Source organism: Mus pahari, chromosome 4 (genome assembly GCF_900095145.1).
Source record: "Mus pahari chromosome 4, PAHARI_EIJ_v1.1, whole genome shotgun sequence".
NCBI lineage: Eukaryota > Metazoa > Chordata > Mammalia > Rodentia > Muridae > Mus > Mus pahari.
In genome coordinates, this window is record NC_034593.1 from 95,593,404 (window position 1) to 95,618,092 (window position 24,689).

The 24,689-nt window shown below is 47.0% G+C and overlaps 2 protein-coding genes across 3 annotated transcripts in view; both read left to right on the top strand.

Moving 5' to 3' along the window:
- Adora3 (adenosine A3 receptor) overlaps positions 1-20,185 on the top strand; it is a 38,072-nt gene extending 17,887 nt beyond the window's left edge. The window contains exons 1-2 of one of the 2 annotated variants that reach the window (XM_021196690.1): positions 16,147-16,874; positions 19,137-20,185. In XM_021196690.1, coding sequence (XP_021052349.1) covers positions 16,522-16,874; positions 19,137-19,740 — 957 coding nt within the window. In that variant the 5' untranslated portion in view covers positions 16,147-16,521 and the 3' untranslated portion in view covers positions 19,741-20,185. Of the gene's footprint in view, positions 1-16,146; positions 16,875-19,136 lie in introns of those variants that run through there. The other variant, XM_021196691.1, reaches the window with a different exon arrangement.
- Positions 1-24,689, top strand: part of Tmigd3 (transmembrane and immunoglobulin domain containing 3) — a 55,021-nt gene that overhangs the window by 17,887 nt on the left and 12,445 nt on the right. The gene's annotated exons all lie outside the window — the stretch shown is intronic.

A 24,689-nucleotide genomic window follows, 5' to 3' on the forward strand; every position in this document is an offset into this window, starting at 1 on the left:
TATTGTGTAAATTTGATTTTGTCATGGAATATCTTAGTTTCTCCATCTATGGTGACTGAGAGTTTTGCTGGGTATAATAGCCTGGGCTGGCATTTGTGTTCTCTTAGGATCTGGATGATACTCTGTCCAGGATCTATCTTCTGGCTTTTATAGCCTCTGTTGAAAAATCTGGTGTAATTCTGATAGGTTTGACTTTATATGTAACTTGGCCTTATCCCCTTATAGATTTCAATATGTTTTCTTTGTTCTGTGCATTTAGTGTTTTGGTTATTACATGGCAAGAGGATTTTCTTTTCTGGTACAATCTACTTGGTGTTCTGTAGGCCTTTTGTACATTTATGGCCATCTCTTTAGGTAAAGAAATTATCTTCTATGATTCTGTCAAAGATATTTTCTGGTCTTTTGAGGTGGGAATCTTCACCCTCTTCTATTTCTATTATTTTTAGTTTTGATCTTTTTACTGTGTCCTGAATTTCCTGGATATTTGAGGTTAGGAGCTTTTTATACTTAGTATTTTCTTTGATCAATGTGTCAGTATCTTCTACGGTATCTTCTATGCCCAATATTCTCTCTTCTATCTCTTGTATTCTATTGTTGATGACCATCTGTAGCTTCTTATCTCTTTTCTAAGTTGTCCATCTCCAGAGTTGCTTCCATTTGTGTTTTCTTTATTATTTCTATTTCTGTTTTTAGGTCTCAGATCATTTTGTTCAATTCTTTCATCTGTTTGGTTGTATTTTTCTGTATTTCTTTAAGGGATTTATTTTTCCTCTTTAAGGGCTTCTACTTGTTTGCCTGTGTTTTGCTGTATTTCTTTAAGGGAGTTATTTATGTCCTCCTTAAGGTCCTCTATCATCTTCATGAGATGGGATTTTTAAATCAGGATCTTGCTTTTCATGCATGTTAGGGTATCCAGGGCTTGCTGTGGTGGGAGAACTGGGTTCTTATGGTGCCAAATTGCATTGGGTTCTGTCATTTATGTTATTGTGCTTGCCTCTGGCCATTTGGTTCTCTCTGGTGTTATTTGGCCTGGGTGTCTCTGACTGAAACCAGTCTTCTTGGAGGCAGGAAGAGCTCTGTGACCTGAGTTAGAGCTGGTTTTCTGGGAGGTAGTCACTGCTGTCTCTGGTTAGTGGGTGCCTCCTGTGTCTTTGATTAGAGCAAGCCTCCTGTGTTCCTGGCCAGAGTGAACCTCCATGTCAGACTTTTATAAACAATCTGGAACCAAGATGAAACTTGGGCAGAAATCAGAGTGACCACTCTGGCCTTAGCTTTGTAAAAACAGTGGCTGAGGTTGTGAAAGTTAAGAATGGTCCTTGTGTCCCAAGATGCTAACCTTCATAGTGATCCTAGAACAAAGCAGTTGGATAGATGGATGCTCAGGGCAGATCTTAGGCACAAGGGACATGAGGCTGTCAATGACAGCTTAATACACGTGGTATCAAGGTTGTGCTTTCTTTTTTTAGGAATTAAAAGCATTGTTCCAGAGTAAACATTTAAGCCTTGGTTCAGATTTGGTTCTGCTGTGCCTGCCAGCCTTTGTGATCTTGGGAAAACAGCCTAACCTCTCTAAAGTTCAGACTTCGGGTTCAGAGCAGCAGGCACTTTCCAACCAGGAGGGATTTTGCACCCCCACCCTGAAATATTTGGCAAGAGCTGGAAGCATTTTGGATTGTCATGATTTGGGGAGTAGGGACTGCTGTTGGTATTCAGTGGGTAGAAGGCATGGGTGATGCTAATATCCAGTAACATAGTAGTGCACAATAGACATCGACCCTCAGAACGAGAAGTTACTTAATCCAAACTGGCAGTGGAGTAAAAACCAAAAAAAATCCCTAGCTTAGAGGCAGTACATTTAGAGTCTGACACAAGATTTGTAGGTGCCAAATCAATGGTGCTGTCATCAGCAGATGATCAGTTTAGTGTGGTTTGATTAAAAAACATAAAACAAACAAACAAAATGAAACAACCACACACACACACAAGCCAGCTTCTGAAAAAGGATCACCCACTTCTTGGTAGAGTTCAGAAAATTCTCTATAAACAGAGGTAACTACAGCCCATCCAACTGTAGCCCGGGCCTAGCCAAAAGGCTTCAAGTGGAGGCTCTGGGGCCTGATATATATAATTTATCTCAGCCTACCTGTCCGTAAAGGGGTCATCATAATACCTGTCTTACAGGAATACATGAAGGCACATTCTTACAGGAATACATGAAGGCACATGAAGGGCCAGTCTGCACAGCATAGCAAGCATTCAACTGACACTCGCTGTTCTTGTAGAGAAGCGGTTAGGGAAAATACTAGGAGGAGTGTTTTTAAGAAAACATTTGTTATTTACTTGTAGTTGTGTGTGTGTGTAGGCATGCTTGTGCCACAGCACATGTGTAGTGGTTAGAGGACAACTTGCAGGAATCAGTTCTCTTCTACCACCGTTTGGGTTCTAGGGATCAAACTCCACTTGTTAGGTTTGACAGTGAGTGCTGTTACTGCTGAGCCATCTTGTCAGCTCAGAAGAACACTGATTTTAACAAGGACCTCTAAAGTATTTAATATAGAGTATGAAAGGGATGCCAACCAAATAAGCAGAGAATCCATCCAGCAGTAGAAACCATCAGAGGGCCTGCTGGAAAGGAGCCAGGTGTTCATAAATGTCATCTCCACGACTTCTCACACCTCTCTGTATCTCTTCGAATCTCATTTGACAGTTGTGGAAATGGGCTCACAATAGTTAGTCACTTGCTGAAGATCACACAGCTGCAGAAGGGCAGAGCTGGGCTTTTGAATCCCCAGTGTGACTCCCTCTGGCCTGTGTTTTTGTGGGCTGAAATTCAGCAACGCTCAACTCAGGGCAGATGTCCAGAACATTAACAAGTTAGGTTTCCATGTTCAGGGAAAGGACGTGTGAAAGCCTAACCTCCATCTGCTGGCAGCCTGGGTATGTGGAGAGGAGAGCTGAAGGCTGCTGGCAGGGGCCTTTCTGCTTTACTGCAGCAATAGCTGCTGGGTCCAGTCACGTCACCCTGCAATGTCAGGCAGCAGAGAGTCATCCATAGAGAGAATCTCTTAGTGACTATGTGTGAGACCTGATGGCCAAAGACAAGGAATATGGGCTCTTAGGTTACTCAGCATTCTCTCCCACCACAAGACGTGTGTGTGTGTGTGTGTGTGTGTGTGTGTGTGTGTGCGTGTGGTGTTGAGATAGGGCCACCATAACCTGAATAACCCAGGCTGTAAACTGGAGAACCACAGTAGCCTTCCCTTAGGCAGCTCTATCGCCTTTAATCCCAGCATGCGGGAGGCAGAGGCAGGCGGATTTCTGAGTTCGAGGCCAGCCTGGTCTACAAAGTGAGTTCCAGGACAGCCAGGACTACACAGAGAACCCCTGTCTCGAAAAACCAAAAAAAAAAAAAAAAAAAAAAAAGGCAGCTCTATCGGAGAGCGAATGATGACGCTGGAAATAGTGTGGAGTCATGAGGGCCTAACTGTGAAGAGACTGTCCCGCTGCACTGGCAGTTGGTGCAGATGATGGTGTCTGTATCTCTGGTGTCCTGCAGGATCCCTTTGCCTCTCCTGGTCTTAGACAAATGGATCAGTTACTTTTCTCATCGTTTCAACACAGTACCAAACAATAAGACACAAACAGTGGTTCTGGCTCACCGTTTCAGGAGGGTTTCAGGCCATTGCAGCAGGGTGGTTTTGGCAGGAGCAATGTCCTTTACAGTGAAGCAGTGACCCTGTGGGACCTAGCTGGTATAAACCTTTAAAGGGCCACCCATGCTGACACATTTCCTGAAGCTAAATGGGCTTCCCCTACAGCCTGTAAATTATCATCACAAGCTGGGAAACCAGGGTTTACAAATTGAACTGGTCGGGGCTTAGTTCAAATTCAAACCATTATCGAAAGTGCCCTGCACTGTCCACAGTAGGACAGCATCTGGGTGGATCTCCCAGCTGCTTGCCCACCGTCCTTCCACCTCTGGTTCTCGCACGTTCCAGCTCTTCTTCTTGAGGCACAAAAAAATACGGGCTGGAAGCTGTCTCGGGATGTTTGGGTCCCACATGTACAGCAGAAGCTGAGCAGGAAAAAAAAACAAAAACAAAAACAAAAACAAAAACAAAAAAACAGGCTATAAGACCTCAGAGTCAACATGGCCCATGTGTTCTGTGAAAGGTCCTGCTCTGCCCTGGCCAGAAAAAAAAAAAAAAAAAAAAAATAAAATTTTTTGGAAAAAATAAAAAAAAAAAAAAAAGCACTAAAAGTTCACTAACCTGGTTGTTTAAATATAGGAGAGGAAACAGATGCTGGATGGGCGGAAGTGGGTTGGGGTGGGGCTTGAAGCCTAACCTCTGCAGATTTGCTGTGGGGCCTTTCTGTTGTTACCCTGGGCGATATCTCCCTTAGAGTTTCTTCTCTGCAAGCTCCTCCCCATGATTGACAAGAGAGGGTTATTTTTAAGCTGATCTTTGTGACTTCCTTTTGGCTTGTGTCCTCTGCTTCCTTGGTAGTCCAATTCTGGCACAGCCTGACAGGCTGTGGGAGGTGAGAGCTGTCTTTGTATGGGCAAATGGCAAAGGCTGAGTTGGGAGCCCAATGGTGCCGACTTGGTCAGGCTGAACACAAAACCCCCACTGGCCTCGTGACAGTGTGGAGGAGTCCCAGCTTCAGGCCTAAGGCTTAGTGCAGGTAGCACAGAGCATCCACTTCGGAATCCTCTGACCCGGTCGGGTCGGTCGTGTCCAGATAGAGGGATGCCACTGTGTCCTCAAATGGTCTGTCCTCCGAGGAGCTCCCCTTTCTGGAACCAGGCTGGGCTGCCTTCTGTGGTCTCCAAGGACGACCGACCATCCTCTGGTCTCACTGAGTTCCAGGGGAGGATGTCTGGCTAGGTGCACCCCCAGCACCCTCAGACCGTGCTGCTGATGAATCAGCAACCTGGCCCAGTCTCTTCACCTTACATATCAAAGGAGGCAAGTGGAGACCACTGTGGCTCCTGGGGGTGGGGGACGGCCTCCTCAGAGTTCCTGTTGATCCCTCTCACTTCCTCTTGTCTTCAGTATATAGTGGAGGGAGGCCCTGAAGTGCAACTGGTGCCCAAAGGCTACGATAATGCATGCCTGTGGCTTCTTGTTCAACCTCTGACTAAGGGCCCTTCTTAGTCTTCTCTGGAGATGGCTACGGTCCCCTGCCCGGATCAGGGATCGCAGAGCCACACCCTCTTCTGATTTCAAAGATCTCTCTCTCTCTCTCTCTCTCTCTCTCTCCCCCCCCCATCATCATCATCATCATCATCATCATCATCATCATCATCATCCATGCATGCTGAAACCTGGGAGGGAATAGTTTAGAAATTAGCACTTCCTTGCCAAGGCCCAAGAGAACACAGCTCAGGTCTCAGCAGGTAGAAGTCTTGGTTGAGTAGCCCCTGTGAAGTCAGGCCAAATAAGCTACTGTGTCTTTCCACGGTAACTCCCCATGTGAGGCTTAGAAAATTCTTTCCAATTCAGAGTCCGTGTCAAGAAGTAGTTTGGTTTTTGAGATTCCCCCTGCAGACGAAGAGCTGGCTCTGCACGACCTTTCTGTTGAGTTCAAGCGTCTGGCCTCAGCAACTGCAGAACTGAAGGAAATCCAGCTCTCAAAAGTAGCGGCTGGACTGTTGATCTACTCCAGGCCTTGTGTCACCTGACTCTAGCAGCTGCTAGCGGGAGCTACTTAGCCTTTAAGGAAGGTGAGGTGGTGTTGTGTGTGTGTGACCATGAATCCCTCCTACCTGCGCCCTCCCGGACTTGTGGGTGGGGCAGTCACCACACCTGCTTCCTCTTTGGGTCTTTCCTGTCTTCTGTGAAATGAGAGCCACTTCAGCTTTGTCACATCTAACATCTAAATGATACTTAGGAGAGTGACAGCATTGATCCTTTGATTTGGTTAGGGCCAGGCAAGGAGTTCTTCTGTAAGTGGAAGGTGAGGAGTGTCGTGAGGTAACCCTTTAAAAATGTTTATTAATTCTTTGAGGATCACACACACACATACACTCATATACACATACACACACTCACATAGCCACAGACCCTCACAGACACATACTCACACACAGAAACTCATATACACATACACTCACACACACCCTTACACACAATGTATTTGATCATGTTCACTCCCTACTCCTCCCCTAACTCCTCCCAAGTGTTTGCCCAACCCCCAACCCCTCCTAATTTCATGTCCTTTAAAAAAAATTATTTTTATAACCCTTTGAGTCTACTCCTCAATGTCCATATATTAGTGGGTGTGGATCCACCCCCTGTAGTGTGGTTGACCTTCCAGGGGCCATGCCCTTAAAGAAAACTGACTTTCCCTCTCCCGGAAGGACACGCCCCCTGGAGCAACCTTCTCTTAGGCTGACCTTCCGGCAGTTTCTTGGAGCCCCACCCAGCCAGCAGCTGCCCTCGCCTCCTGCAGATGTTTCCAGTTTGCAGATTGCTTGGGGTTCTCATCGGTCATTCGTTCCATTTGCTCAGAAACAACAGCCAGCATTCTTGTCGGGAAGTGAGAGAGTGCCAGCCCCAGGATGACACAAAAGACCCCAGTCATGGGCACTAGATAGAGATGGGGTGGGGGCTGGAAAGGACCAGAGACGGGACCATCTGCAGTGACCTAGACTTCTACTGGCCTCAGCTGCAGCCTTGGCCACCGAAACAACATCTGTCTGGCTTCCCTCTGGCAGGGCCCAGAGTGGGTCGGTTGAGTCATCTTGGAGGGTTCAGGTCAGAAAGAGCCATTCTCCTGGAGGCCCGGGAGTGACTGGAGAGTCATTCTGGTTCCTTGCCCCTTCACAGTCAGGATCTATTCCAGGTTAATGAAAGGTTAGAGGGTGTTTGGTATTCAGAATCAAGCGCAGACACAAATGAATAGGCTGCGCATTAAATCGTAAATTATGTGGCGTGGGTTTCATGTTTGTCAAGCAGCTGTTTTGGCAGGAGGTGACCGTAATATTCATCAACCTTCACACCCTGCCCAGAAGGTGGCCTTTTTATAGCATTGAAAAGTGCCAAGTGCTCCGCCAGGCCCTCCAGAATGAGTGACAGGTAAGACACAGAAACCGTGATTATGGTTCTGAATAGGGCCGGCCCTTGAGATAGCCAGGCTTCGCCTGCAGCAACCGAGAGGCTCCTGCGGCTGCGGGTGGGGGCGCTCCATCCTGCCTGACTAGGAACTGCCTGCAGTCAGACCCCCCAGGCTGGCTTCCTCCAGGGCTCACAAAGGGGGGGCGGTACCACGGCTGAACTCTGGCACAAGCTTCTTCATGCGGTCAAGCCACTCACTTCCTGGCAAGTAGAAAAGATAGGAGAAGACGTCATCACCTTCCTGCCATCACCTTTGGGTGAGTCCAGTTTCTGAAGCTCAGAAAACCAACAGAGGATTTGGAGCAAAAAGCTTCTTCAACAAAAGACGAGAGGTAGGTGCCAAGGAACGCCAACTCTAGACCATTCCAACCTGCAGGCGTGCAGCAAGCTTCTTGTTGGCTCAGTAACCACCAAGCTCTTCATGGGGAGTCACGGGCCGGGTACCCATGAGGCCCACAGGAAGAGCATGGGTGCAAGACTCTAAGAGTGGGCCAGACCCCGCTCCAGATGTTGGATGTTTTTTTACTTCATTCAGGTCCCAGAGAATAATCTCCTTCACCAAAGAGGAATTAAAGACATGGAAGATTGGGCAATGTGGCCAAGGTTATCCACTTAGAAACAGGGCTCACAAAACAAGAAGGATGTGGCATGCTCAACTTCTGAGTCACGAGCTGGCAGCCAGCCCATATTCATTTCTTCTCTGGGGCTGGGCCTCGGGGCATAAATGCTGTGGGACAGGCCTGACATCTGGAGGCAGAAGCCCTGTGTGTACATGGGGTGGGACAGGCCGTGGCTCGCTGAGGGCATCTCACCGAGGCTGAGGACTCTGGCACAGTCTTAAGTGCTGAAGGTCTGGAAGGTGCTGCCAATAAGAGGTGATGTGACTGGCTGGCACATAAACCTGAATGAAACAGGGCAGGGAGACTGGCCATGACACACACAGGCAGTGAATCACTGGTTGAATGGTCCTAGGGTGTTCATCTGCGGGTTCAGCAAGGTGGGCACCAGAATAAACAAGGAGCTAAATGCTCTGGCTAGCCGGTTTTGACCTTGAACCAGCCACTTGGGGCACCAGTTTCCTCTCATGTTCAATTCTACTTCTAGCACACTTGTGCTCTAAAATCTCACTGTGAATGTTGATTTGGGACAAGAAAAGTGATGCGTGTAACACCAGGAACAGGTCTAAGCTCTACAGAAAAAGCAAGAAGACGAGAGAACAGGGCCAAGAACAGATAACAGAACTCTGATCGTGGAACACAGAAAGCAGGGTGCCCATGGCATCAGATTAGACCAATCACGGTGAAGAGAGAACAGACCTGTGGTGGTAAACAAACACAGAGAAGCCACAAACTGTTCTGTGAGGTGTTCTCTTTAAGTTCTCTCTAAGGGCCTCATAACCAGACTGAGTCACCTGACCCTAAGGACTACAAGGAAAAGATGCAACAAAGAAACAAAAATTAACCCTCTCCTTCCTCTCAGCTTCTACCCAACACAGTGACATGGTTAGCATGCTCTTGGGCTGGGGTGGGGTGTTGGGGGGAGTAGGGTGGGGACAGACCTGGGCATAATATATGTATTCAGATCCAACATAAAACAGGTCTCCCATGTTGCCAGGGGTTATGGTAGGCTCCTGATGCTTTTAGGATAATGTGGTAAGAGACAGGGGAGGTTCAAAGTTGACTAAGAAGTGCGAGAAACGGTGTAACTCTGAAGTCGCATAAAAGTGCTCAAAGAGAGGAGAGCATGCGCTGAAGTGGAATCTGTTGTGAGGGAGGGGCCATTGGCTGCCCACCAGTGCCTTTGCTCCTCCTTGGGAGTTGATTGTACATACAATGCTGAGTGAGTTCTGCCTGTGCCGTGCGTGGCACCATCCGGGATACTTCTGGGCGTCAGTGCCCCAAGCTCTGTATTGAGTCCTCTCCAAGGTACTCAATTAAAATGACAGAGCTTTTCGATGTTTTGTTTCTCGTTTCTTGAGACAGGGGTCTCACGTTGTAACCTTGGCAGTCCACTCTGGCTTTGAATTCACAGAGATCAAACTGCCCCAGACTCCCAACTTCTGGGATTACAAGCATGCATCTGGCTGGGTATTGAATGGGAAGCAACACCAATGTTCCGTCTATGTGCTCGTTATTTGTGACTTGCATTCTTCCCAAAAGCAGGTGCTCATAATAAAAGAACAGAGCATGACAACTAAGACACCAGGAGCCAGGGCTGGAGATTCGACTCAGTGGTTAAGAGCAATTGCCACGGGCTGGAGAGATGGCTCAGCGGCTAAGAGCACTGACTGCTCTACCAGAGGTCCTGAGTTCAAATCCCAGCAACCACAGGGTGGCTCACAACTATCTGCAGTGGGATCCGATGCCCTCTTCTGGTGTGTCTGAAGACAGCTACCGTGTACTTATGTATAATAAATAAATCTTTGAGCCAGAGCAAGCAGGGACTGAGTGAGCAGAGGTCCTAAAAGTTCAATTCCCAACAACCACATGAAGGCTCACAACCATCTGTACAGTTACAGTGTACTCATATACATAAATAAATAAATCTTTAAAAAAAAAAAAGTTGCCATGGTCATGGTGTCTCTTCACAGCAATAGAAACCCTAAGACAGGTCCTCTGAGAGCGCTCACACCAGCACTCACACCACTCACACCAGGTGAGTGCCTTGTAACTCCAGCTGCAAGTGATGATGACTTCTGGTCTCTCTGCCACCTTCACACAAGTGTGTGCACACATATACATAAAAATAAAAAGGACACTAGAAGCCTGAAGTTGAGACAATGGGTGCAGCTTTTCTAGAGCCTTTTTTGCTGAGACAAGCCTGGCTTGCACTGACCCACTCTTGAGCTCCTGGTTGCCCACTGCAGAAACAACCTACACCACTAAGCTAATGAACAGAGCAGGAGGGGCATTAAGAAAAGCAACGTTCTTCCTAGAACTAACCTCCTCGGGGAAATAGGTCTCTTAAACCTTCCGTATAAGCAATAACAATACAGTATCTTTAACCATGATGAAATGCTGAGACAGACTCTGTATAATAATAGCTTTAATGAAAAGCCGAGGGAAATAAAGTTACTGGGGGGAACCCTTCAGCAGGAAGTAAAATAATGTGGTTTCCTGATGCTGTCTGACCACGGACTAGATGCAGGGGTGTGGGGTGGAGAGGGTTGAGGGAGGATTGGCAGGCTGCCCTCGACTACCCTGCAGCCTAATGGGAGGAACCAGAAACCAGAAAACTGGCAAAAAAGAAAGAAAGAAGAAAAATCCTGTTCTCAGTAGCTGGCCCAACCCATGGATCATGCACACCCTTCCGACACTGAAGAATTTCTGCCCAATCGCAGTTTAGGTTTGGTATAAGTGATGTTGGCCTCTTCTTGTGTAATTCACTGGAAAGGGCTAAGATAGTTGACTCAGATTCCGGCCTTTTCTTTTCCCATCGTAGTTGACTGTAACTGTCCTCCCTCCCTCCCTCCCTCCCTCCCTCTCTCCCTCCCTCCCTCTATTCGTTCAAGATTTTGTCAAAGAAATTTGAGAAGTAACTAATGCAGGTTCAGATCCTGGCTCCGCCACTTGCTCCCTGAAAGCCACCTCGCACCAGGCCGTGGTTTCCTCGCCAGTGAAATGAGTTAGCAGCAGTTAGGATTATGTTTGGCACATGATTATAAGTGACAGGTTTAAAACACCAAGGAAGGATCCTGGGTCATGTCACTTAGCATCCTGTCAATGGCAGGGTTCACACACTCGTGATAGAAGGACTGTGTGGAGTAAGAGGGGAAGACATGCCATCGAAGGGGTAGAGGTTGCTGGTTTCTTGCTCTATCAGGGAGAATGTGCCCGATCCATCTAAGGGTAGGGTGGGTTGAGAAGAAGCCGACCAAGGCACAGCCCCACTATACACATCTACGACTGGCCGTGCTCTATCCTGGTTCGTTCCTGCTCGTGCTAGTTAGTGCTTATGTAAAGTGACATCAGGACCCACAGTTGACCTGTGTGGAATCAGAGGACAAGCCTCAGAGACTGTGGGAGTCTCTGAATTGAGTGAAAAAAAAAAAAAAAAAAAAAACCAGGGTGGGTAATTGGAGGCCTGAGGCTGGAATGAGGAGGGTGGGATATGAAGAGGCTCAAGGACGTTTGGATAAGTCATGGGCTTTGAAAAGGTCAGGGCAGTGACCAGAGGGCCCTGTGCCCACAGGAGGATGGGTTGGGGATTGGAGGATATGGGGGGAAGGACCAACAATGCCCAACTCAGTGAAATCTACTTATGGCAGATATCTCACGGTAGGTAGCAGACCCCTCCTGAATCCACCCTGTCCTTAAGCCCAGTCTGGTCTCCATTGTAGATCATGCTCTTTACCAGAACAGACTTAAGCAGATTTCTTCTCTGTTTGCTGAGAGTAATCGTTCCTGTTTTGTGGAGCAAAATGCAAAACTTTTTTGTTAGGCTATTCATGCTGCTTGCCAGCCTCCTTGAGTCCGGAGGATCAGAATATTATGTGGGACTAGATTGGACTGACCATAGGCAGCTCTACCGACCCTCCTTGCTCCTGGTCTCCCTTGCAAAGTCCGAGGTGGTTGGCTGAGGCCAGTTTTGAGCCCTTCCCATTTTCTTTCCTTAACGGCAGCTTATGTTTCGGAGGACGGTGGAAATGTGCTGCCACCTGGTGGCCATGTCTGAGCATGGCACAGACCTCAACTTCTCAAACCACAAGCTGACACAGCTAGTTGAAAGACATACTCACATTTTGAGAGCCTATCATCTGGAAGAATGTTAGGGATAGCTGAATCCTCTAGACCTTCCTCATAACACGGCCCATTAATAAAATTCCCTTTAATACAGTACAAATGTTGTGGTGGGTCCCCCCCAACCATAAATTTATTTTCATCGCTACTTCATAACTTTAATTTTGCTACTGTTATAAATCATAAGGTAAATAATGTATGCTTTCCGGTGGCCTTAGGTGACCCCTGTGAAAGTGTCATTTGTGGTTAGTGACCCACAGACTGAGAACTGTTGCACTAGGCTTTCTCTTGGGCTTAGAGGCCTGGCTCACTTGGGTGTGGTTGAGTCATGGTAGCTAAGGTTTGGGCACCTAGTCACGAACCGTTCCCTTTCCCTGAGCAGGATTTCCTGTAACCCAAGTTACAGGAACCTTGGGTTTTTGGGTCTTTATCCATCCTTTTCATTTTTACTGATACTGAGAGGACTCTTCTTGTTCAGAGTCCCAGGCCCTGTAAGTTGAAGGGGCCTCAGCCTAGCCCTAAGAGCCTGGCATCCCAGAGCAGTGAGTTTGGGAAGTCGCCTGAAGCCTTAGGGTCTTACTGGTACTTTGACAGAGAGTGGGGAGGGAGCATATAAAAGAGGGGGCAAGGAGAAGACACCCTCAAAGATGACTCTGAGCACTGGCTCACTCCCGCTGTTCGCTGGCACATAGCAAGGTCTGTAGAAGCATAAGGCTTTGAAGGAAGTGGTAATGGCTTCAAGAGGAAGTGAGTAGACATAGTTCTATGCAAGTATGCCCACAGCAAGCATCGTGTGGGCTCTGAGCAGCCAAGCAGTAGTCTCCACCTCCCAGCTGCCTAACATCCTGTCTTGGCTGTGGCTTGGGCAATTCTGGGTTCTGAAGCCCCATCCCTGGCCTCCCGCTAATATACTTTTCTGTCAAAGACTGGCGGTTGAGGTTATCTAGGCTTTTCTGAGAAGCTGCAAAGGTGCCGATGTGTGTCCTCTCTCTGGCCGGCCTTTTCAGGGTGCTATGCAGCCAATGGCTGAGCTATGCTGTGCTGCCCCAGGCCAGAGCTTGGGACGGCTTTTCCTGGACTCGGGTCACTTTGTCAGACTGGCAACTCCTCAGAGTCCATCCTTGTCTCCCTTGTAGAAATCAGGCGACCTTCCTCTCAGATGGAAAAAAAAAATGGCAGGGAAATCGGAGCTTATCTTCAATTCGCTATTTAAAACTTTCTTAAATATACCTTTTTTCTCCCCCACTCTGGTCCTATAAATGGTCTTCTGTGAGATCCTGAATGTCACCAGTGGCCGGCTTATGTGGCCTTTTCTCTGGTCCTACGGCCTCCTCCTACCTCAGAGCAGACACTGAATCTACTTCACACGTATGCTTTAGTGTCACAGTCTTGTTGGCCTAAATATCACATTTTGCAGTATTAATTTCTTCCTAATATTGATCACATAGTGACATCAAACAGAGGGGCTCCTTGTACTTGTGACAGTACAAGTACATATTGTGGTTGATCATTTCTAAGGGCTACCATTCAGAAATGGGGCTCTGAAGCCAGCCATATGGGTTTGAATGTCAGTCTGTCACTTCCTAACTGTGCTGTCGTGGCCAATTTATTTACCCTTTGGCGCCTCTGCTTGCTTATCATTAACAAGCACTGTCATTTTCTCCAGAAGACATTGGATGAGATCACAAATAATAAAATGTTATTTTGTTATAAAACTCCAGGACACTCTGGTGTCCTGGAGAGTACCCAACAGGTCCTAGTTGAGGGTTTCTGTCATTGTGTACCCAAGTGCCAGGTTTCTGTCACCTGGCATGCTAAGAAGCATCTCAGGTCATTCATCAAGCAATAGTGTACTGCCAGTCTGCCAGGCAACGTGGTGTAAAAATGAAAAGTTCTGGTTTGGTCTCAGGGAACTGCAGGCCTATAGGGTCTGGGTAGGAGGCTGTTAGGGTGGCATGGTGGACCCACATGAGGGAGAGGTGGTGTCTTAGTTAGGGTTTTATTGCTGGGAACAGACACCATGACCAAGGCAAGTCTTATAAAAGACAACATTTAATTGGGGCTGGCTTACAGGTTCAGAGGTTCAGTTCATTATCATCAAGGTGGGAGCATGGCAGCATCCAAGCAGGCATGGTACAAGAGAAGCTGAGAATTCTACATCTTCACCTGAAGGTTTCTAGCAGACTATTGGCTTCCAAGGAGTAAGGATGAGGGTCTTAAAGCCCACACCCACAGTGACACACCTACTCCAACAGGGCCACAACTTCTAATAGTGCCACTCCCTGGGCCAAGCATATACAAACCATCACAGGTGGTATAGGAAGTTTTCTTCAAGCTCCTATTAGAAAACTGCCTTGAAGGAAGCCTTTTTATTTTCTAGGTTGGGGCAAAGAAGAGATCCTGCTAGACCTAGTGAGTGTGCACAGGCAAAGAAGTGAAAGGGAATTTCAGAGTCAGGAATTGCTGGGAGCTGTGGGCTTATGGCTTCTGTGAAAGAAGCAGATGACAGGAGCCTGGACAGGCTCAAACCCCACTAACCTGGGGAATGATCAGGAACCAGGACCCGGTAACAGAAGATGTGAGAGACTGGGTCCGTGGGTGCCAGCGAGGTAACGGGTGTGTGAGGCGGCTGTCTATCCTGGCCTCTCTGCCCCCTTTCCTGGATTGCCTTTTGGCTATCAATCCCCAGTGAACAGATACTTAGCACGGTCACAAGAGGAGCTGGCGAGGGAATGTGGAGGCCTCTCCTACCCTTCAGACTCGCCCTTGAGCACTGATGCTCCCTGTTTATTCAGAAAACAAAAAAGAACGGACTTTTCTCCTTCGAAGAAGCTCCCAAGGCGTCGCAACAACCTCTGGGAGTAACCTGCCCCCCCCCCCCCCCGTGGGAAGCCGTGGTGGCTGCGGTCCTCTGGAAGAGCGTCCACTGCTCTTTATAGCTGAGCCATCTCTCCAGACTGTCCACCTTGCTTTTCAATGTAACAAAAACGTGGACTGTCATCTTGTTTCTGTTGTTGTTAATGTAGAAGTTGCCCCATTGCCTGACCAACGAGCCTTAAATAGAGAAGAAAGCTTGATCTCCTGTCTTGCCTCTCTGACTGTGGCAAACGATGGAGATTTTTATAGGAACTAACAAAGCAAGATTACAATTGCTTCTTGGTAAGGAAGACTCTTTCTTGCCTCTTGGTAGAAATTGCTCTCTGCAACTTCTCCTCTGAAGAGGACAGAGAGAAGGCAGTTACAGCAGAAGTAAGAGGAAAGGCCACTTGAGGCTGACGAAGTGTAAAACAACAAACAAAACAAAACAAAACAAAACAAAACAAAACAAAACAAAACAAAACAAAACAAAACCCACTTAAACCCCAGGGCTGGAGAGATGATTCAGTGGTTAAGTGTGCCTGCTGCTCTTGCAGAGGGGGACCTGGTGTTCTTTTCTGACCTCTATTGGCACCTGTACACAAATGTGCACATACATAGACACCATACACATCAACACACACACACACACACACACACACACACACACACACACACACACACACAGACATATATGTGTGTAAAAATTGTTTTCAGTTTTGTCCCTAACAGTCCTGAATTTTTAGGTAGATCTGGGTTCCCTTAAGCTCACAAAGATCTGCCTGCCTCTGTCTCCCCAGTCCTGGGATTAAAGGCGTGCATCACAATTTTCTCTATCACAAGATCTTTGTGTTAAGCAAGCTGAGGTTGGAAATATTACATGATTAGTGTTTCCATCTCTTCTACCCAGTCCTACTCACAGGTCATCATGTGTGTGTGTGTGTGTGTGTGTGTGTGTGTGTGTGTGTGTGTGTGTGTGGTGTATATCAGTTGTGGTGTGGGCAGTACTCAGAGCCTGATGCTAGCCAATCATTCTACTTCTGAAATATATCTTTGGCTCCCCACATCCTGACTTGAGGGTTGGTTTGGTTTTCTTTCTTTCCTTTCTTTCTTTCTTTCTTTCTTTCTTTCTTTCTTTCTTTCTTTCTTTCTTTCTTTCTTTCTTTCTTTCTTTCTTTCTTGTTTGTTTTGTTGAGACACTGGGTCACTTAGGTTGGCCTTAACACTGTAACCACGACAGGACTTGAACCTGTAACCCCCTGCCTTAGCCTTCCATGTAGCTGAGACTGTCGGCTGTCACTAACAGACCCTGTCTCTAATCTCCTCTTGGAGCCGCCTCCATGTGGCTCAGGCCAGCCTCCTGTGTTCCTTCCATCTTTTTCTTCTTCTTCTGAGGGTTCCTGTACTTCCTCTTGGACTATCTCACTTCTCACTCTAAAGAGAGTGCTTATCTTGATGGAGCTCGAAGGTTCTCTGGGGCCCAGGGACAGCAGAAGCCCTGACTCTGTCTGCCTGGGGAAGTAAGAACGGGGGCAACTCTCGGATTTGGCTGCGTAGAACTGCATCCTCCAGGTTATTGGGAAGGCCGGGATAAGTGGCTGAGGTTGACGGTCCCGTAACGGACCCTTTCCGAGAAGAGTCTCCGAGAGCCTCACACCAGAAGGGAGGGGCAAGTTGTGAACTCTCTGGATTGTTGTGACATTCTAACATCTGAGCAGAAGCCTGACAAGAGCCGGGTCCACTGGCCCGTACACGTCCTGCCGAAGAGCCACGGAAGCTCCCACCTGAAGCTTTTCTGAGACAGCATGAAAGCTGACAAAACCACGGAGACTAACTGGCTGGACATCACCTACATCACCATGGAGGCTGCCATTGGGCTCTGTGCTGTTGTGGGCAACATGCTGGTCATCTGGGTGGTCAAGCTGAACCCCACTCTGAGGACCACCACGTTCTATTTCATCGTCTCCCTAGCCCTGGCTGACATCGCTGTTGGGATGCTGGTCATACCTCTGGCTATTGCTATCAGCCTGCAAGTCAAGATGCACTTCTATGCCTGCCTTTTCATGTCCTGTGTGCTTCTGATCTTCACCCATGCCTCCATCATGTCCTTGCTGGCCATTGCTGTAGACCGATACCTGCGTGTCAAGCTGACGGTCAGGTAACATGGTTGAAGAAGGGGTGGGTTAGGGAGAAGGCTGGAGAGTAGAGCTACCAAGTTCTCCAAGTCCCTTTCCATGGAAATGAGTCAAAACTGACCCCTGAAATTTAAAAAGGAAGCTGGGCATGGTGGCGCACACCTTTAATCCCAGCACTTGGGAGGCAGAGGCAGGTGGATTTCTGAATTCGAGGCCAGCCTGGTCTACAGAGTGAGTTCCAGGACAGCCAGAGCTACACAGAGAAACCCTGTCTCGAAAAAAACCAACAAAACAAAACAAAACAAAAATTTAGAAAGGGCAGTGAATATCTTTGCACCACATAGTTTGTGAAGACATTAGACATAAAGAGCTGAGACAGGAATAGGAAATGAGGGTGCTCTGAGTCCTTCTCCATTGAACACGGGCATCTACTTTCTGGCCAGAGTAGCCAAAGATGATGAAAATGTAATGTATCTTTTAGTTTAAAAAAAAATCTGATCTCAAGTTTTCAAAGTGATATTGACCTACTAGATAGGGGATCTTGTTTTAGGAGAAGGGGAAGACAGGCATAGGAGATAAGTAGATGGACGTGTGGCTTCACAGATGTAGGGTAGATCTTAATGTCGCTTCTGACTTAGTCTGTCCTATTGTTGAAAAAGGATTCTTAGGGTGTAATTTTTCTTTTAATGAAATGTAAAACCCTCCTGAGACAAAGATGTTCTTGTTTGCAAAGTGGTAGTAATCATTTTCTGTGCAAGGAGGGCAGTCCAACGAGAAATCACATTCCCTGGTGTCTCTTGGGGGAAGAACATAGCATAGAAACTACGAACAAGCTCTGGACGAAAACAAGTCTGATTCCCCTCCCCGATCTTTTGATCTGACACTGGGCACATTCTTTCTCGGCTTCGCTCTCCACCTCTCAGGGTGGTTCTGAGCACCTGAACCAGGCTCACCTCCATTCACTTGTAGCATTATCACTTCTGGCTTCTGTACGTTACCTGATCCATGAAATGAAGATAATAATTTCACCTTTATAAGGTTAAGTAAATAAAGCCAATAAATGTAAAGTTCTCAGAAAAGCCTGGCCTAGAACCTGCATTTAGTAAATGGTAGCTATGCCACTGCCATCAGTAAGATGGAGATTTCATGAAATATCTCTAAGGCTGGAGAGATGGCTCAGCGGTTAAGAGCACTGACTGCTCTTCCGAAGGTCCTGAGTTCAAATCCCAGCAACCATATGGTGGCTCACAACTATCAGTAATGAGATCTGATGCCCTCTTCTGGAGTGTCTGAAGACAGCTACAGTGTACTTACATTTACAAAAGAAAAAGAAAAAGAAAGAAAGAAAGAAAGAAAGAAAGAAAGAAAGAAAGAAAGAAAGAAAGAAAGAAAGAAAGAAAAAAGAAATATCTCTAGTTAGCTATGAGGTTTAGTTGAGATAAGCCTTAGTTTTGTTCTTTTGAAGTCTATTTTAGGCTATTTAGGAAGGTTTGATTAAGCAGAAATGATGAAGGGTTCTGAAACACTTCAATATAAACTTAATAAAACTCTGATTGGTTAACTCAAACACCAGAATAGATGCCCAGGTGGAAAGGGGACAGGGACAGATAGAAGTGCGGGGGTATGGTGCAGCTTGTAAGCTCCTGTACAATAGGCAACAGAGACGATGCAGAGCACTGCACACCAGCAGGCTTTGAGGAGATTCTCATCAGCTTGGGACTCCCAAGACTCAGGGTAACTCTTACACCACAGCACAGGGAAGGGCTGGAGAGGTGGCTCAGTAGATAAAAGTGTCTGTTATTCTTGCAGAGGACTCAGGTTCCATTCCCAGCACCCAGAACCATCCTGCCCATAACTCCAGTTCCAGGAGATCCCATGTTTTCTTCTGACCTCCCTGGGCACCAGGCACACACATAGTATACAAACATACATGCAAACAAAACATTCATATGCATAAAATAAAATACATAAATCTAAAAAAAAAAATTCTTGGAGCCAAGGTTGAGTGGAGGCCTATAGGAACATGATTCTTGGAAACTCATGGCTGACAATTCTCAGTTGTTGTGTTTTTTAAAAGATACTCCAGAGGAGTTTCTGGATTTTCTTCTGATAAGTCTGTTCTCTTCTTGTCTTCATATCTAGTGGAATTTAGTCAGAGTGACATTAGGCCATGGGTGTTTCACCTCAGCAGATTAGGGGATTGGGAGAGCTGACTTCGTCTTTCCTGTTTTCTCCCAGGTAGTCATTTCTTGTTGTGAACTCACCATTTTCCCCCATTCAAACAGATATAGAACGGTTACCACTCAAAGAAGAATATGGCTGTTCTTGGGCCTTTGCTGGCTCGTCTCCTTTCTGGTGGGACTGACCCCCATGTTTGGCTGGAATAGAAAAGCGACCTTAGAGAGCTCTCAAAATAGCACTCTTCAGTGCCACTTTCGTTCCGTGGTCAGTTTGGATTACATGGTCTTCTTCAGCTTCGTCACCTGGATCCTTGTCCCCCTGGTTGTTATGTGTGTCATCTATCTGGACATCTTCTACATCATCCAAAACAAGCTCAGTCAAAACCTGTCTGGCTTCAGAGAGACGCGTGCATTTTACGGACGGGAGTTCAAGACAGCTAAGTCCCTGTTTCTGGTTCTCTTCTTGTTTGCGTTGTGCTGGCTGCCTTTGTCCATCATCAATTTTGTTTCCTACTTTGATGTCAAGATACCAGATGTCGCAATGTGCCTGGGGATCCTGTTGTCCCATGCGAACTCCATGATGAACCCTATTGTTTATGCCTGCAAAATAAAAAAGTTCAAAGAAACCTACTTTCTGATCCTCAGAGCTTTCAGGTTCTGTCAGACCTCAGATTCTTTGGACTCAAACATTGAACAGACTACTGAGTAATTACCATGGCAGATACAGAGCCAGCTCGTCTACCTTCGCATTTGGCATCAGTAAACACTATAAGGACTTATCAGACATTCTTGCTTCCTTCACTGCATTGGGATCATCGGGCTGGTTGCCACAGAGCTCCACTCCTCTCCCCACTCCTCCCTCCTCCTTCTGTTTCAGTTATTTTCTTGAACTTCTCTAATTCGATTCTGTGGAAGCCTGACGTGAAGGCAATGCATTTCCGATTACCACGGACTCTGCCCTTCCTTCCCAGACAAAGAAGTAATGGAATGTGGAGGGAGTCTCATCTTATCAAAGGAAGACTAGTGGGGCTGAACATACAGAACCTGCTTTGAAGGATCCCTGGGATGTGGGGAACAGACGGAGGGAATTGAATTTAAGAAGAGGGCTAAATCCACCTGTGTGGGTGCATTTGAGCAAATAAAAGATGATGCCCAACTGATGTGTAGCTCTTTGCTAGATTGCTTGGGGATTGCAGGCACATTTGACTGCTCTTGGCATTCCTTCTGCTTGCTTCTGGAACACAATCACTTCTGTTCCAAGGGTCAGCTTCACCCTTGCAGATGGCTGTCCTCTGGAAGGTTGGGGCAGGGTGTCTATTATGCAAGGTTCTGATGTTCTTGAAATCCAAGACAACTTTAGGTTCAGGACAACTGGAGAGTGAACTGAAAGCAGCGGCAAGGCTTTAACCTCTCCAAGTCTAACCTCACTTAGTGCTGCACATCCTTCTGCACATCCTTCCACAAGGCTGCATCTGTCCACAATGCCCAAAACAGTGCCACCAACTGAGGATTAGCCTGGGGGTGGCGGCATTTCTAATCCAAACTACCACATAGTCCTTGAGTAGCTCACATGCCCATATGCAGGTAAACAGAAAGCCCAAAGGATACAGATGGAAAATGAAGACAGGGTGCCAGGCTTTTGCTGGGCTCCTAGTTACTCTGTGAACCCAGATGAGGAGTTGTGCTATTTAGTAAAAGTGACCTTTGAGCGCTTGTTAAAATTAGTCACTATCATTTTCTGGATTTGTGTGTGCACATATTCCTGTGTGAGAAGGTGGACATTGGTGTGCGTGGTGGTGGGGGTGTGTGGTGTGCGGTGTGTCCGGTGGGGGTGCATGTGAATTTTGCATGTGGAAGCCAGAAGACAAACTCAGATATCCTTTCTCCCACCGAGGTGGGTACTGCCCACCTTGTTTATTTTGAAACAGATTCTCTTAACTGGCCTTGGGCTCAACAGTTAGTCTAGGCTGGCAAGGTCTAGTTATCTTGCTGTCTCAGCCTCCCCAGGGCTATAGTTGTGAGCATAGGCCATAGCTATGTATGTGTGTGTGTGTGTGTGTGTGTGTGTGTGTGTGTGTGTGTGAGAGAGAGAGAGAGAGAGAGAGAGAAGGAGGAGGAGGAGGAGGAGGAGGAGGAGGAGGAGGAGGAGGAGGAGGAGGAGGAGGAGGAGGGGAGGAGGGGTTGGTATGGGATTAGACTTTCTCCCTAGCCCTGCCAATCCTTTTCCAACCACTGAGATTTTAAGTACCCCTTGGCTCTGAAATTCTTTGAAGTGGCTACTACAGTTATTTTTTATTTCAGTGTGAAGGTGCAGTCGATCATGGTAGGTAAGGTATGATGGTGTGAGGGTGAGGCACCTGGTCATATCGTCTCTGTGGTCTGGAAAACAAAAATTGACCATTGACCAAGTATGACAGACATACCTTTACTCCCAATACTGGAGGGCTGGGGGCGGGGGGGCAGAGAACTCTGTGAGACCAAGGCCAGCCCAGTCTATGTAGCGAGTACTAGGCCAGCTGGGGATACACAGACCTTGGCAGGAGGGGATGGGAGAAGGAGAGAGAAGACTCATCGCCGCGTCGCACTTGAGGCTCAGCCACGTGACTGGAGCCCTGCAGCACCCACCCTTGCTTTTGCCTCTCAGAATCTGAAGCTACCCATAGCGCCTCACTCCCCGAGACAGTGTATTGATTTGATGAGAACCTCAGGACGATGGTTCCAATTAAGCAAAGAGATGCAGGAACCTGAAAGTGGAATTAGCTATTCCTGAGGTTCGTCTAAAGCCTCGTCCTAGGCCAGAGCCCAGTCACCTAATTCCTCCTGTCATCATTTCAGCAGCGGTCCCTTCTTTCTCATTCTTCACCCCAGAAGAATCAAGAGCTCAGGGCTTCCCCTTACCGAGTCTCTGATTTAGTTCGAGTGCAGCTCCAGGAAGGGGCCCTGGGCTTGCTCTGAGGTGTCACAACCTCTGCTCACTTAGCTGGACGGTTAGGGGAAGTGCTGTAGAGTCTTGGTTTCCCGCTTTTACTCTTCACACTGCACCTCTTGACTTTTAATTTCGAGCTCCATTATTGTAGCAGCCCTCAGTCTCTCCTTTGTGAGGAGGTTTGATACAAAGTGATCACCTCTTTCCAGTGGAAAGGACCATCACGACCCGGGCTTGCTGGTATCATTAGACCCATGCCTATGCGGTTCTGAGAAGGACTATTGCTTTTTTTTGTTTTCTTTGTCCCTCCAACTACCACTGGTGGCTCGCTGGGGCCTGGTGGTCTCGTTCTTGACAAGAGAGAACCTCCTGAGATAAAGAGCTATGCCAGCTCGGAAGAAGCCAAAAAACCTGGGGCCCAGAATAAGCTGAAGCCCGGAGTGTGAAAAATACTCGTTTAGCATAGAGTATTTAGCGAAGGCAAACCAAAAATTTCTGGCTACAACTGAGTAGCTCCACTCTGGTTTCAGGGTTAGAGATTACTGTGTCAGGGATCTTCCCATGAGGCTTGCCTCTGACCAGCAAGTTTTCATCCTAAAAGGAAAGCTCACAGGGGGAGTTTTCTCTAAAAAGTAAAGGTACAGAGACGTACAGACAAATAGAGGGGTGGTTTCCTCCTCTTTCATATGAAGACACTGAAAAAATGTACATGCCAAATACATGGGAATATTACTTTGCTTTTTAAAAATGCAAATCAAGTGGAAATAGAGACTAGCCTACCAAGAGCCAGCCAATAGCTTTTTCTCCTCTTCCATTGTGTGTGTGTGTGTGTGTGTGTGTGTGTGTGTGTGTGTGTGTGTGTGAGAGAGAGAGAGAGAGAGAGAGAGTTTTCAGTCTGCCTCAGTCTGTGTGTGTGTGTGTGTGTGTGTGTGTGTGTGTGTGTGTGTGTGTGAGAGAGAGAGAGAGAGAGAGAGAGTTTTCAGTCTGCCTCAGTCTTAGATTAAACTAGAATTCACTATATAGCCTAAGCTGTCGTTAAAACTCATGAGAACTTGTAGTAGTTTTGCCTCATTCTCCTCAGTACTAGAATTACAGGCATGAGCTTCCACACTTAGTTTACTCTGAACTTGCTGTAGCACTCAGACCAGATTCAGGCAAGCAGAAGAATAGGGAAGCTTGATGGTTGTTTAAGAGAAACTCAGGTGTGGTGATGCACATTGGTAATCAAGGGACTCAGTGGGCTGAGGCAGGAGAGTGAGAGACCAGACTGTATAAGAGCAGCCACCCCTCTCATAAAGGAATGAATAAGCAAAACACACTGAAACGTTAGTGAGTTTGTCTTGAGTGTTGGAAGATTCGGGAACAGGAGGACAGCTAGCTGTAGACTGTACGTGTCTCTGTACTACAGGGAATAGACAAAGAGAGCATCTGATTGACCAAAGTGCTAAGTCTATTATTAGAGGGCTGGTTTGGCATTTGGTTAATTGGCTTTGGTGGTGGCTGACTGGGTTAAGTTTATGGGTGATTCTTCAGTGCACACAGAGCTGATTTTCAATTTGATGATGAAGATGCTAAATGTTGGAGCTATTTCAGTCCTTTAGGATTTTTTGAAGCATAAGAGAAAACAAAAAGAGGCATGAGTTGTGTCCTCGTTGGAGGGTACAGCACTGAGCCATTAGGATGCTACAGAACAGGGAACACTTCTGATTGGTCCTAAGTTGCAGAGAGAACAAATAATGAGGGTGCTATCACTTATTAGACAACCCTGGTGACTTGAGGATAACTGTCAACAGGGGTTCTTGTTTGACTTCCGAAGATTGTTGCTAGAGATAATAGCTCGACTCCCTAAAAATCCTACCAACTGCTGGCTGGTATACTGTGTGTTGTAGCTCAGTGGCTGCTTTCCTGGGCAGAGTGCTTCAGCTTGTGAATAAGAATCCTATGCTGATATCATCTCCCATATGCATACTTACCAGGCATGCTGTGTCGAAAAACACTGCCCCTAACCACCATAACTGGGTGGGACAGGAGTAAGAAGCTATGATGGCAGCGTGTGTGTGTGTGTGTGTGTGTGTGTGTGTGTGTGTGTGTGTGTGAGAGAGAGAGAGAGAGAGAGAGAGAGAGAGAGAGAGAGAGAGAGGAGAGAGAGGAAAGAGAGGAGACAACACAATGGAAAGAGATTTTCATTGCTGTTATTTTCCAACTCTGCTAGATTTCACATCAGATCATACCAATTCTACCCTAGTAAGTCTGAACTAGGCCCACTTACTTAAACTGCTGTGTGCTCTCCTCATTTGTAACATGGAACTAATAACATCCATGCCATGTGGCCGTGTGGCTGTGTGGTCGTGTGGCAGGGCATGCATGATAGCACACATGTGGAGGTCAGAGGACAGTTTTGTGGAGGTGGTTCTCCCTGTTTACCATGTGGGTTCTCAGTAACCTATGGACTTTTCCTTCCCTGAATCAAAAGGTCATTCATATCCTAGAGAGAGAGAGGAGCAGAATGGACAGTTCCAGGTCAATCATATCCTAGAGAGAGAGGAGCAGAATGGACAGTTCCAGGTCATTCATATCCTAGAGAGAGAGAGGAGCAGAATGGACAGTTCCAGGTCAATCATATCCTAGAGAGAGAGGGGAGCAGAATGGACAGTTCCAGGTCATTCATATCCTAGAGAGAGAGAGGAGCAGAATGGACAGTTCCAGGTCATTCATATCCTAGAGAGAGAGAG